Source organism: Mustelus asterias, chromosome 5 (genome assembly GCF_964213995.1).
Source record: "Mustelus asterias chromosome 5, sMusAst1.hap1.1, whole genome shotgun sequence".
Classification (NCBI taxonomy): domain Eukaryota; kingdom Metazoa; phylum Chordata; class Chondrichthyes; order Carcharhiniformes; family Triakidae; genus Mustelus; species Mustelus asterias.
In genome coordinates, this window is record NC_135805.1 from 115,766,418 (window position 1) to 115,781,954 (window position 15,537).

Sequence of the window (15,537 nt, forward strand, 5' to 3'; positions counted from 1 at the left end):
CCTTGTTTAATGAATTCTTTTCCAGATTCTGTACAAGACAATTTAAAGGCTTGATGGATGAGTCAGTAGCTACTTGGTTTACATTGAAGATGCTGCCTGTGGTGCTTTGGCTGGTTCAGTACAGACGGGGCATAGGCTTGCAGTATGGCTGGAGAGAGAGAGAGGGACTGTGAGTTCTTGGCCTGCTGTCACCAACTCATGGGCTTTCTGGCCCTGATTCACTGACCCTGGAAAAACAGTTTCTTTAAACAGAAAGCGTTAGCTTGCTCATCACATGACCTTCATTCACAAATGGCCAGTTACCAAATATAGTTGCAGCAAGCTGGGGAACCCTCATTCCAAGTCCATCATTTAAAGTAATTAGGTTATGTAGCCAGTGGAGTCCCCTTCTCAGCCAGGATCCATCATCCAAAGTAATTGAATCTGATGGCTTAGTCCACACCCACCGGAATAACAGATTATGTCTGGATGACTGTATGGTTCAGGGATGGACCATTTACACTTGTTTAAATTGATTGTCTCTGGCGGGTTATTTCCAGACAGCCCAGCTCCTTTCTGATAGCTTTTTAATTTGCAGGATGAAGTTATGTAAAAGTTTGGCCATTTTGGAGATGTTGTTTTTATGGTCACTTAAAATGTTGTTGGCAGACTTTTTAAACTTACCCTGGGGTTTCAGCTCTCTCAATAAATAGTCATTTTCAACATAAAACATAATTTTATAACAATGGGATTTTATTGTCCAGTGTGAAGCTTACATTTTTGGTACTTTTAGTTATTTATTGGGCCGTATGGCACGCATATACACATTTCATATATTGAGAGGAGTTATGATGCATACTGTTTAAGATCGCACAGGACTCACTGATTCAGCATGATAGATAGTTACATGTACCATGACTCATTTGGATGTGCAAAGTAAATACATTTCAGTGAGTAGGTCATAGAGGTGAACAGTATGGATTTAACATCATCTGGTCACAGGGTATACTTTTCCCTTCAAGATGACACCAGGAGGAGGAGGATCATGTAAGCACAGTTTTGCGCACAGTGCAAGTTGTTTATGGTTGCACCTTTTAGTTCCATTATCATGAACGTTATTACAGATATTCAGGCATATCTCATACTGCATCAACAGACCTTGGGAATGAATCCATGAGAGATGACCACCGCTGAACAGATGACACAGGAGAAGCTCTCACAATAGAAAGGTTCACCCCGTGGCAACAATATGCTGTGGGTGGCAACAACAAGAAAAGTGTGGGATTTCCACTCCTCACAGGGAGAAGATCCTATCTTTAGGAGATACCAGCCAATCAGATTGATTGGCACCTCTTGCAGTCCCGGCAGTGACAAAGCTCAGTATTGGGCATTACTGAACTGCAAGCAGGCCAAAGATGAAGGGCCCAATGGACTCTGCATTCAGGTAAGTTGGGGTATTGTAAACAAATTCAAATGACCCTTAACTATTTCTTCATATATGGTGGGGCGGACTGCCGATTTCGGCTTCCTTGCACCTCCCCTACATATTATGGGGACAGTTTGGAGTGGGCAAGAAGTTGGTGGATGTGCCCACCTCCCCACCACCATACCAAATGGCGCATGGCATAAAATCCAAGTTCAAGATGGAAAGGCAAGGAGTGGGAAATAGAATGTCTGCACTTCAGATTCCCATGAATCCTGTTTTGTCCGTAACTTAGGCAGAAGACAATTGCAACAACATTTTTGCCGACCAAACTGGAGAGGGAGTCACTGTTCTATAACCTTTGTTTAGCTAATTATAATAAAGGCTATGTGGATCCAGAGCAGGCAGCTTGCCCTGACTGGCCAGAAAATCTCATCTCATGAAGAAGGATAAAGGGAATATTTAACAAGATATAGCCACTTGTAGGTAAGTGTTTCTGAGTCTTGGAGTTGGATTTACCCATCCTGACACAAGGCCAAATCGCAAATTGGGCAGGATTTTAAAATTGCAGATGGGACCCGGTTTTGGGATTCTTGTCCCCGTTTCCAACATCTGCAGTTTTCATAGGCGTGGGAAAGGGGGCTGGTCACGAGCTGCATCCAGTTGTCTTGGCATTGCCAGCTCCATTGCAGAAGTGGGCATTTCAGATCTTCCATAATTTTCAAGGAGTTGGGTCTGTTTCCAAAGACAATGGGTGGGATTTTCCGGCCGCGCTCGCCCCCAAACCGGAAAATACCACCTGAGGTCAATGGACCTTTCAATGGTCTGCCCCTCACCCGCTATGAATCCCGCAGCAGGCAGATTGGGAAAATTCACCCCAATGCTTTTCACACCAGCCTAAAGGTATCCTGAACCATAGGAAAAGTAAGTTCGAAAGATATTGTCAACTTCACGTCATAATGAAATATTGTATCTTAAGTTATATGCATTTTCTATAGCAAGTGATGATAGAGCTTTGTTTTAAAAGACTAATGACCATTAAATGGAGAAGTCTTCAGATGCATTTGAGTACATTATTAATTGACTGAAGTGCTACTCTGCATTTTATGATAGTGAAATTTGGATTTGATTGTGTGAAATGTACCCCTTGCTTTCATGGTTTCCTTGAAGTTCAACTCAGTCATCTGCTTGTCTGTTTCAAAGCTTTAACCTTTGGCTGAACTTTCACTATCCTAGAAGTTCAGCTCAGCCATCCATTTGACTGTTCCATCAAAGGCTTTAATGTATTCAACTTGGGAGGGTTTGTTAACAGAATTGTTAATGGAAGCTTATTATGAATGCTTGGCTGAGATACAAACCTATTAATGATTCATTTCAGCAAGGAATATTGTCAAGGGGAATGTGAGTTATTGTTGACAGATTTATGGCTGGTGTGATGAAAGTCAGGGATGCGCAAGATATCCACATTGGAGGAACACAGAGATCTTGGACGGTTGGAGATGTTCACAGTGATTGGGAGGGGCCAAGGAAGAGTTTGAAGAAAAGTTAAAGAATTTTAAAGTTGGGTTATTACTGTCAATCACAGCCAGATTATAATTGCCTAACAGTATAAATGAAAATTTCAGGGTGGGATTTTCTGGCTTTTTCTGCTGGCTGGATTTTTTGGTTCCACTGAAGTCGACCCCTACCTTGAGTACCCCACGCAGCGATGGGACCGATGAGACATGCAAATTACCGTTAACTTCGGCAGGACAAGAAAATCCCACCGTCGGCTAATGGTGAGCCACCCCTGCCGCCGGGAAACTGTGCTGTGGGGGTGGGCAGTGAGGTGCTGGTAAATTCCAGCCAAATTGCTGAACGGTTATCAACTCAAAGCTTCACTTCCTGCCCAGAGATGTTTTCTCCAATATCATACATTTGTGCTTGCCACCAGGGCAAGTTCATGCTGCAGCTAGCCAGCTACATCTCTCCACGTACAAACTCTGAATGTGGTTATTATTCATATGAACAACTTCTGCTATTACAGTTAACTTTGTAAATAATGGAATTACATCAATAATGATCATTCAGAAGAAACAAGCAGATGCAATCAGAGTTCTTGGTAATGGTTTAATTTTTCCACAGGATGTTGATGCATCCAAAAATGGTGTAATGATTTCTTAAAGCAGCAGAATAAAGGAAATAAGCATTTTATTAATTAGATAATATAATATTTAAGGCAGTGAAAATGTAAAGAAAATGAACAGATCCAGTATAGCTGTTTTTTTAATATAAAACTACATAAACCTGCAAAGCAAGAAATCTGATAGTGTTTCTATTTTTCCACTTTGAGTTTGAATCTGGATTTATTGAGATTATTGTTTTCATTCAGTGTTATATTACAAATGTATGGATTTCATTTTTGATGAGACTTTGTAGAAATGGAATTGTTATTTTACAATCCTGCATTACCATTGTGACTACATTTCAGAAGTCATTGGCTATAAAGCACTTTGAAGCTTACTGCAGAGGTCAAGAAAAATGCGATGCCAATGCAAATCTCTATTTTTCTCTTTTCCTTCTCTGACTTTGTGGTTCTACATGTTTTCTTTTTACTTGCAGCCAGAACTACCTACAATCTGCAATTGAAGTGACCATCAACCACAGTTTAGATCCTACCGGCAATGAGAACTCTCCCAAGTTCCGCTCGAGAAATCAGAGCTATATGCGAGCTGTGAGCACACTGAGCCAAGCTAGCTGTGTCAGTCAGGTGAGATCCAGCCCTCGGAGAAAAAATAAATCCCCACATTCTCAACATCTTTACGTGATGTAACATCAGAAGTAATTTTCTGCCCTGATCTGTCTCAACAAACATTAAACATGGACAGAATTAAGACTGTGAAGGGAAAGCTTTGAACAATACAACAATATGTAATTGTGTGCATTCAAAATCAGCTATTAGCAGCAAAGTGAAAGTTATCATCTGTCATTTTAAAATACGTCAGTGCTTCCTCATCTAAATAGTCGTAAGCAAAAATCCATTTATTATCACTTGTAATTACATACTGTTGCATTAACCTCTACACTTGTACTAAAAGAATCTGCAGCTTCTAACGAGGGATGAGATCAGACCAAGGCTGATTTCAATTAATCCGGATTAGCTAGTTTTATTGAATTAAATTCAAACCATGTTTTGATTTTAATAAATCAGTTTTGTTCCTTTTTTTTTAAAACAATACTAACAACCTTGCGAGACCTTTTGTACTTTATTAACTAAATAGTGAAATCTTAAAAGATTCCCTTTTATTTTGAGTGATTGTGGAAATGAGAACATCATGTTATCCACCTGGAAGAAAATGGCAGTCAAGAAGTATAAAGAAAATTGATTATCTGTCAGGCCCACGATCTTAACATTCATGCGGGACAACCAACAAGATTGGAAAGCTTTTAGCCCATTCAATAAACCTGGAGACTGGACTGCCAGCGAATTTCTTCATTATTTCGAGAAGCCTAGATTAAATCATAGAATCCCTACAGTGCAGAAGGAGGCCACTCGGCCCACCGAGTCTGCACCCAGGCCCTAATCCCATAACCCCACATATTTACCTGCTAATCTCCCTGACACTCGGGTCAATTTAGCATGGCCAATCCACCTAGCCCGCACATCCTTGGACTGTGGGAGGAAACCCACGCAGACACGGGGAGAACATGCAAACTCCACACAGACAGTGACCCGAGGCCGGAATTGAACCTGGATCCCTGGCGCTGTGAGGCAGCAGTGCTAACCACTATGCCACTGTGCCACCCCTAGATTTGAGATAACTTTCAGTTTTCTCATGAAGCCTGAAAACATTCTCAGAGGTGTGCTATCAAATATTCATCTTATTACCTTTCAATGAAATAAAGGCCCAAATCTGCCAGTTTCCAAATCGCTGGAGATTGGACGTACTACCCAAGATGCCATTCAGACCCATTGGAGTCACAGCGTGCTGACCTCCATGGGAATTAGCCAGGAAGTTTGAACTTCTGCTAAGAAGTTCTCCTGCTCCCGGGGCCCTCCAAGACTATCTCCGATTCTGACTGAATGGAGCCGATGAAGAGTTCTGTGGGGCTTGCCCAAATTGTTACCCAGAAAATACTAGACAGAAAAATCCTAGTTTAACACATAGGTAATTACAGGTATAGCCCCCAATCACTCATACTGACCCCCTGGCCTGCCCAACCCAACTCAACTGCCCACTTGACAACTCCCAGTCCTTCCAAACAATGCCGTCAAACCCCCGACTACTTCCAACCAGACATGATTATACCCCACAACCCAACCTGACCAGCCCCTGACCATACTACCTCTTCAAACCTGACTACCCACTGAACCACTTGCCCATCCACTCATCATACCCATCAGCTATCCTACTCGCCTGCCACGTTATCCATCTGCCACCCTTCTTACCTGCCCCCTACCCAGCTACCTCACCTACTCTACCCACCCACCTATTTACCTCAACCACTCTACCCATTCACTGACTCACATACACACTGGGACCGGGATTCTCCCCAACAAATTCTAAGTGTTAAATTTGCGTGAAAACTGGAGTAAATCACGCTTTTTTTTCAGTGGGAGTTTCAAAAGGTATCTCCCGCACCCCGTGCACTACAGCGTGCACTAGCGTGAATCCCATTGAAAATCAGTGGGAGGGGCCCATTCCCCATGGGAGAGGCCGGCAGAATAGTGCTGAGCGGGCCACTGTGCATGCGCTGATCTGTGGCCCCACACTGCAGGCCTCTCGATTGCTGGCCAGCCCCACAACCCAGCAACACCGGCTCATCGACCGCACACAGCCCGTTGCTGGCCCCCTGACCATGTCCAGGCCCAGCCACGAACCCGCCTACCCCCATCCCAGGTGACCCCAATTAACAGCACCACCCCAAGCCTCGCCCTGACAGTTCCGTCACAGCCCCTGCAGTGCCAGCCCAACTGCCTCGACCGCACCCCTGCACTGCCCCGACTCCCCCAGCAGGCTGACTGCCCTTCCCCCCACCCCTCCCCAGTGGCCAGCCCCAATCGCTGATCTCCCTCCCTCTCCCACCGATCTCTATGCAGAGTGGCAGTGGGACCCCCACCTCCACTGATCACCCCACCAGATCCTGCCCCCATTAGGCTTGGCCACCATCAGGCCCCGCCCCCCCCCTTGGCACTGCCCCTTGCCTGGTGGGCAGTGCCAAAGGGCCCCCTGAGCTTTGGCACTGCCCCTTGGGCACTGCCAGGGGGACCAGGCTGGCACTGCCGAGGTGCCAATGCCCAGGAGGCATCCCCCTGCTCCCTGACCCTTTGGGGGGCCCCGATTGTTCCCCCCCCCTTCACTCCAGCTTGCTCCCCGAAAGTGAGGAGCCACTGTGGACCCCACTGGAATGAAATACCCTCAGCGGGGTGAGAAAGGCTAGCAGGCCCCGAGATTTCAGTCCCGAGCCCGCTAATCACATTCAAACAATATTTAAATCAGCCCCTGAATGTGTAATGCAGCTCCGCGCCTATTTCCAGTGTGTAGCTGACAGCACCAGAAATCTGGCATTGAGAGAGGCTCCCGGGGCCGGACACCGAGTGCGGATTACGCTAATCCGGCCCCGCTGAAACCTCCCGGCCTACTGCGCTAATGTTTTAGCGCAGCGAGATGGAGAATCACTGGCTGGATATTTTAAACTTGCCTTTTGGTGGCTCGTGTCATAAAAAGAGGTTGTGTGCACTCTTCTCCGATACTATTTCACCGCAACGGCTTTCTCCGAGGACTGCTGTGCTCTGTATTTCTGGAGAGGCTGGGTCTGGAAGACTCAGCCAGATGTGGAGCTGCGTCAGGGTACAGTAAAACATGGTCAGAGCGGCAATCCATTGGTGAAATCTGGGCCTATAGAGTGCTGTCTCTCGAGGAATGTCTCAATTCAGCAAGTGTGGAAGACTAAACGCAGTCGGGGCAATTTTAGTCTGTCTGAGACCCTATCAATGTTGATCAGAAAAGAAGTCTATAACAAAAGCCCACTATATGTGAGGAATCATTGATGTGAGACATTTCCAGTGCAAGTGTCAAGTGAAGTTTACCCAGGTGCCCTGTCATAGAGTCATAGAGGTCTACAGCATGGAAACAGGCCCTTCGGCCCAACATGTCCATGCCTCCTTTTTTTTTTAAACATCTAAACTAATCCCAATTGCCCGCATTTGGCCCATATCCCTCTATACCCATTATACCCATGTAACTATCTAAATGCTTTTTAAAAGATAAAATTGTACCCGCCTCTACTACTATCTCTGGCAGCTTGTTCCGGACACTCACCACCCTCTGTGTGAAAAAATTGCCCCTCTGGACACTTGTATCTCTCCCCTCTCATCTTAAACCTATGCCCTCTAGTTTTAGACTCCCCTACCTTTGGGAAAAGATATTGACTATCTAGCTGATCTGTGTCCCCCATTATTTTAGAGACCTCTATAAGATCACCCCTCAGCCTCCTACGTTCCAGAGAAAAAGGTCCCAGTCTATCCAGCCTCCCCTTATAACTCAATCCATCAAGTCCCGGTAGTATCCTAGTAAATCTTTTCTGCATTCTTTCTAGTTTAATAATATCCTTTCTATAATAGGGTGACCAGAACTGCACACAGTATTCCAAGTGTGGCCTTACCAATGTCTCGTACAACTTCAACAAGACGTCCCAACTCCTGTATTCAATGTTCTGACCGATGAAACCAAGCATGTTGAATGCCTTCTTCACCACTCTGTCCACCTGTGACTCCACTTTCAAGGAGCTATGAACATGTACCCCTAGATCTCTTTGTTCTGTAACTCTCCCCAACGCCCTACCATTAACTGAGTAAGTCCTGCCCTGGTTCAATTTACCAAAATGCATCACCTCGCATTTGTCTAAATTAAACTCCATCTGCCATTCGTCAGCCCACTGGCCCAATTGATCAAGATCCCATTGCAATTGGAGATAACTTTCTTCACTGTCCACTATGCCACCAATCTTGGTGTCATCTGCAAACTTACTAATCATGCTTCCTATATTCTCATCCAAATCATAAATATATATTGACAAATAACAGTGGACCCAGCACTGATCCCTGAGGCACACCGCTGGTCACAGGCCTCCAGTTTGAAAAACAACCCTCTGACAGAAGCCAATTTTGTATCCATTTAGATACCTCACCCTGGATCCCATGAGATTTAACCTTATGCAACAACCTACCATACGGTACTTTGTCAAAATACAGATGCCCTGTATTGGAGGTAACTGTAGATAGTGGGACCATTCCAGGGAGAGTTGTACCTCAAATGTCTAGAGTGTTTTATGGCTTAAGTTGGTTTCAGCTGTACCAAACTAAGTCATCCAATAAATCACAGCCACCATAACTAATGCTACAACGTGTGGCGTTATGGGGATAGGGTAAGATACTCTGTCACAAAATTGGTGCAGACTTGATGGGCTGAATGGCCTTCTTCTGCACTGTGGTGGAGTTTCTGTGACCAGTTTGAAGGACAAACCAGTCGGAGTTTTATCTGGTGAAAAAGCAAGTTTATGTTTTTTTTAAATTAAGATGCTACAGCGAACTCTGTTGGAGCAAATATTTTTCTTTACCATGACACAATGGTTAATAGAGGACTTTAAACTTTCAAACCATTAAAAATAATTTCATCTATCACCTCGAGTTTCTGCTAATGAGTTTGACTTCAGCTGTGAAAACATAATGAATGATTATTGCATAATGCAATCTGACTTAAGGATCATGTGGTTGATGTTGTTAATGTGAACTATCAAAAGATGTTTCACAAAGTAGTTTTTCTATGTTTCTATGGGACTTAATAGGATGGAGAGTTATAGGTAGGCCTCAAAGGTAGGGATATGTTCGGCACAACTTGTGGGGCCGAAGGGCCTGTTTTGTGCTGTAGTTTTTCTATGTTTCTATGTTTCTAAAGTGCTACATAATAGATTTATTAGCAGAGTTAAAGTCCGCCGTGTTAAAGAGACAGTGGTATCATGGATACAAAGCTGGCTAAATGACAGGACGGAACAAACTGGAAATACTCAGCAGGTCAGGTAGCATGTGTGGAGAGTGAAACAGACTTAAAGGATGGATCATGCAAAGGTCTGTTGACCTCAGGCGGGATTTTCCAGTCTCGGGGTGAGCATGGCCAGAAAATCCCACCCAAAGTTTCAGATCTATGCCATCGTCCTGAAAGATTGGGCAAAAGTTTCCTAGTTTTGTGTCAATTTGGACAGCAAAAGCGGTGTGTAGCCAACCAGCTGTGCTGCTGGCTTTTCCCATCAAACTTCAAAACACTCTGGGAAAGAAAAACAGAAGGTAGATCACGATACCATGTTGGCGGGGCAGGTCCAACTTAAGCTCCCCAGAGATCAGATGTAAAAAAAATAAAGAAATGAATCAGCCCATGGACAAGGAAACCCCACCCCCATGGACATGGACTCTCCCCCACCCCCCACCCAACTCCACAGACATGGAACCTCCAATATTGTCCCCTGGCACTGGTCTCTGCCAGTTTCCCCTCACACTGTCCCCATCATCAGTTCCTGATACAGCCCAGGCACTGGAACCTAGCATGACCCCCCCATCATTGCATGACAGGAACCCCATTTTTTCATGGGGTGGGCAGAGACAATTGAGCGGGTGAATTCCTGTCAGCACAACAGCTGTTTCAGGATTCCCCCTCGATTCTCTGCCCCACCGCCATTCCCGCCCACCAAAAATGGGGGTGTAAAATCTTCCCCCGCTAATTCTGTTTCTCATTCCACAGATGCTTCCTGACCTGCAGAATATTTCCAGTTTTTTCTGCTTTTATTTCAGGTTTCCAGCATCCACAGTTTTCTGCTTTTCGAATAGTGGGCTCGGTTGTTTGTCAGGCTGCAGGGAAGTATGCATTTTTATTCCCCAGAGGTTGGCTTTAGGACCACTGTGCTGTTTGACATATATTAATGATCTGGACCTGGATATGTGTTAGGAATGGGTTATCTGCAACCTTCCACTTTAGACCTAATCCGTATGTTAAATGTTTTAATAGTACTCACTGGGATATATAAACGGGTTACAGGTGGCACTGGGTGTTGGGTGTGTATGTGGAGTTGTAATAGAGAATGAAGTGAGTTTATGAAGAAGCTGGACTTGCACCATCTTTTATTACTGGACTGCAGCTGAGAGGCTTAACAATATACAGAGCATCGTATCAAAGTTTGTAGATTATACAAAACTTAGAAAGGCATTAAGCAATGAGGAGGTTAGAACATAAGAACATAAGAAATAGGAGTAGGAGTAGGCCATCTAGCCCCTCGAGCCTGCCCCGCCATTCAATAAGATCATAGCTGATCTGAAGTGGATCAGTTCCACTTACCCGCCTGATCCCTATAACCCCTAATTCCCTTACCGATCAGGAATCCATCTATCCGTGATTTAAACATATTCAACGAGGTAGCCTCCACCACTTCAGTGGGCAGAGAATTCCAGAGATTCACCACCCTCTGAGAGAAGAAGTTCCTCCTCAACTCTGTCCTAAACCGACCCCCCTTTATTTTGAGGCTGTGCCCTCTAGTTCTAGCTTCCTTTCTAAGTGGAAAGAATCTCTCCACCTCTACCCTATCTAGCCCCTTCATTATCTTATAGGTCTCTATAAGATCCCCCCTCAGCCTTCTAAATTCCAACGAGTACAAACCCAATCTGCTCAGTCTCATAATCAACACCCCTCATCTCTGGTATCAACCTGGTGAACCTTCTCTGCACTCCCTCCAAGGCCAGTATATCCTTCCATAAATAAGGGGACCAATACTGCACACAGTATTCCAGCTGCGGCCTCACCAATGCCCTGTACAGATGCAGCAAGACATCTCTGCTTTTATATTCTATCCCCCTTGCGATAAAGGCCAACATCCCATTTGCCTTCTTGATCACCTGTTGCACTTGCAGACTGTGTTTTTGCGTCTCATGCACAAGGACCCCCAGGTCCCTTTGCACAGTAGCATGTTGTAATTTCTTTCCATTTAGATAATAATTGTTAGCAACCAATGCTGAAGTGCATAGACAAATAGGAGTTGAAATTACTGCCTGAAGGAGTAGTTCAGCCAGATTAAGGAAAGATAATTGGATAAACATGTGAAAGGAGAAAATAAAATGACAGGGTTGCAGGAAAGAGCGGGGGTTGGGGGCGGGGGTTGGGGGCGGGGGTTGGGGGCGGGGGTTGGGGGCGGGGGCAGGGCAGGGGCAGGGAGGAGGTCAGGTTGATTGGAATGCCAGCGTAGGTACAATGGGCCAAATGACCTCCATCTGTGCCACATCATTTTATTGATTCCAATTGGATCAATTCCCATTGAACTTAAGTGGTACTGTCTTAAACTACTGAAATTCCTTTTCCCTTCACTAATTAAGTATCAGAATAAAACATCCAAATTTTCATCTTGCTGTGGAAGAAGGAACTTTGAATCCAAATGCAGTAACTTTAAATCTAATGAAGCATCTTTGACTTGATTAGGTTAAGCCAACCATATCAAAATAAAACCAAGTTTGTGCTGCACCTCTCAGCATGTCAGAATGTGCATGCACTTGTAGACATACATGTGGTGGAACATTTTACCCTGTGTTTGTATAAAGGAGCTAAAAATCTTTTCTTTGTAAAACTGGAAAAAGTTAACAACGGGCTTTTCTGTCCAGGTTTCCAATGTCACCGCACCCCTTTACCCACTCCACCTTCTCAAACATGCAGGTAAATGTTACAGTTCCACTCGCCACGGGAATCGTCGGAGGTGGGATGGAAAGTTTGGTGGACCATTTAAAGGTCTATTGACTTCGGGCAGGAATTTACGGTCTCGGGGCTGGCAAGAACAGATAATACAACTCATGGTTTGAGGCTTGAAATCACATGTGGACGTTTGTCACATATTCAGCGTCTTACTAATGAGGCAGTTAGTTTTCTCAAATTTTAACAGAAATTCCCACATCCTCTATTTCCATTGCTTCATCAATCAGTAATGCCCAAGTGTCTTGTGGCAACAAATTAACTGCAACAGTCGCATGTTTGGTAATCATCTTGATTGAAATTGAATTAGCACTCACACTTTGGGGCCACTAGGAAGTTAAATCTTTAATTTAAAGTTGTTTAATGTTCATTAGCATGTTAGCAATAAGAGCTCTGAAATGCCTGAGGAGGCTTTGGGGACAGAGATGTGAGGTAGAACAGAAGTTCCCAATGTCCACACTGGAGAGAAAACTAATTCTAATGCCAGGGTCAAAAAAGTTTAAAGTTTATTTATTAGTCACAAGTAAGGATGACATTAACACCGCAATGAAGTTGTTGTGAAATTCCCCTAGTCGCCACACTTCGGTGCCTGTTCAGATCAGTGCACCTAACCAGCATGTTTTTCAGACCGTGGGAGGAAACCGGAGCACCCAAAGGAAATCCACGCAGATACAGGGAGAACGTGCAAACTCCAAACAGACAGTGACCCGAGGCCGGGAATCAAACCCGGTACCTGGCGCTGTGAGGCAGCAGTGCTATAACCACTGTGCCACCCCCTACTGCTTAGAGTGGGATTTTCCAGCCCTTCCCATCAGTGGGATTTTCCAGTCCCACCAGAGATGATTCCTTGCAGTGGGTTCCTCGGCGGTGGGACAGGCGAGCCACGCAAAACGCCATAGACATTGGTGGGACTGGAAGATCTCACCAGCGGCCAATAATAAGCTGCCTCTGATGCCAGAAAACATATCAGGGAGAGCGGGAAAATCCCACGCTTAGTATAACTTGAGCAGACGCCTGTTCTGTTTCTGATACAACTGGGTAGAGGGAGGAGTTTCACTTGTAGCATCTTGTTGCAGTATCAGTACTTCCCAGAGTTTAATTTAGAAAGTGGACATACTGTTTGTATTGCTTTTTGTCTGTTAAACAATTCTGTCAATTGCAGAGCAGACTCAACCTGGAAATTTCAGAACTCCACTGGACCACCTTCCCAGCCCTAGCAACACTTAATTACAGGGACTCAAAGATGTCCACTGCTGCTGTGGAAGTAAATAAGCACATTGATAAAGCAATTTTCTCTTTGCCTTCTGTTTAAAGGTGGAAAATAAACTTATCCGTAACTTAATTATCCTCAAATGTGCTGAGCTTTAAGATGGCACTAAAGGGGACAGAAGCTCAGCAAACTTTCTTTTTGACACAATTTCCAACACGGGCGGGATTTTCTGGCCTTGCTCGTCCCAAAATCAGAAAATCCCGCCCGAGATCAAGGGACCTTTCCATGGTCTGTCCCTCACCCGCTCCAACTCCCGTGGCAGGCGGGATGGTAAAATTCACTCTGATGTCAAGTATCTATTAAAATCCATTTAATGTACTTGGAGACAGCACAGCTTTCATTGAACCAAGGCAGGTATTTAACTGGGGTAATAGTGGTCCTGATGTCCACCTTGTATATTTCCAAAGCAAGGAGAAGAGGCTTTGAATTGATGGCTTCTATTTAATCATTGATTTTGTTCCTCAGGTCAGTGAAGCAGAGGTCAACGGGCAGTTTGAATCAGTTTGCGAGTCTGTTTTCGGAGAAATTGAATCACAGGCAGTGGATGCCTTGGATCTTCCTGGCTGCTTCCGCACACGAAGTCACAGTTACCTGCGTGCCATTCAAGCTGGCTACTCACAGGATGATGACTGCATCCCTGCGATGTCGTCTGCAATAATGGCCTCCTCCATCAGATCCACGACAGGTAACTCAAATCATCTTTCACTTCTGTTGCACCTGATTTGTTCCCTCGTTTTAGAAGGGAAGATCTTGGTCATTCCAGAACACATCCGGCAGCAAGACCACCCGGCTAAGATACATTTATGCTAGGTCCAATCTTAAGACAGAGTTTTATGTATGGTCTGGGAACAGAGCCTCTACCGACCTCTGCAAGGCCATTGATGTCAGGGGACAAGGAATATCCATCCCTAAGTTGGCAGTTTGTGTGCCCCAGTTCGAGATTGAGTTTGAATTGTGGGCATTCTAATGTCACCTTGCATCGACCCTATAGACCTGGGTCCCACCTGCTGGTTCAGGCTGGAGGTGGGAAATGCCTGGAAGGCCCCTTCGCACCCGATTTAGGGAAGGGCAGAATTTAAAAAAAATTTAAAACAGCTCCCTTTGTAAGCAGGGAAAAAAGCAGTTAAGTTATTTTTTGCGAAGGGAGATGGGGGAATCCTGCACCAACCCTGCCAGCCAGCTGGCTTCGAGTGGCATTTCCAGTGTCTTTAGCAGGAGGGCACACCCAACACCAGTGAAGGTTCGAACTAGAGACCTAACTCCTCCTCCTTCTGAGCAGGTCTGCGGTTTAATTCTGAAACAGATAATATCCGGAATTGCGCCTTTCGGAATGTATTCACCTATTTTCTATGATAGCTGTGATTAAGAAACTTGACCACACTGGTTCTTCTTTCTGTTCTATGTTTAGCTAACTTTCTTGCTAACATTTTTAGCATATGATGACCCAAGAAATTGTACGTAGCACAAATTTTGGGAGATTTCCTTTAGGTCCAGGTCTTTGTTAAACTGGGAAATCTGAATAAAAACCCTTGCATTCCCGAACCGTTTCTGGTTGGTCAGTTTTCCGATGAAAAGTCATCAGCCTGAAACATTGGGTGGAATTTTTCCCTCCTGCCCACCATGGAATCATATAGGGCGGGATAGGACCATGCAAAGATCCGTTGACCTCTGATTTTCCGGCCTTGGGGTGAGTGCGGCTGGAAAATCCCACCTATTGACTCTGTTTCTCTCTGCTCGGATCCTGCCAGACCGGCTGAGTATTTCCAGCTTTTTCAGTTTGTATATTAAAAGATTACTTTGTTCACCTGCAGTAATATATTGAGCTAACAACTAGAACTTTCCTATTTATTGAAATCCTTACCTCTTGTGTTCATAACTGCACTCTGTGCCAACTAATAACTATAATTACATAAATAGATAATTTTATTGTTTGAGGTTTTTGTACTCCATTCTAGTCCTCTCTTGCAACTGATCTTTTGCTCCCTATATCCGAGTTATTTTCTTATTACCCGGAATCCAGGTAAATATAGCAAGCTTCACTGTACTCCATATACCAGGATGTTTCCTCCTCAGCTTTGGAAAAGTTGAAGAGAAACTGACTTTGG

The 15,537-nt window shown here is 44.6% G+C and overlaps 1 protein-coding gene across 1 annotated transcript in view; it reads left to right on the forward strand.

Moving 5' to 3' along the window:
* dlgap2a (discs, large (Drosophila) homolog-associated protein 2a) overlaps positions 1-15,537 on the forward strand; it is a 118,792-nt gene that overhangs the window by 38,803 nt on the left and 64,452 nt on the right. Inside the window, exons 3-5 of the mRNA XM_078213757.1 lie at positions 4,004-4,151; positions 13,898-14,117; positions 14,709-14,711. Of these exons, the coding sequence (XP_078069883.1) occupies positions 4,004-4,151; positions 13,898-14,117; positions 14,709-14,711 (371 nt within the window). The remainder of the gene's footprint in view (positions 1-4,003; positions 4,152-13,897; positions 14,118-14,708; positions 14,712-15,537) is intronic.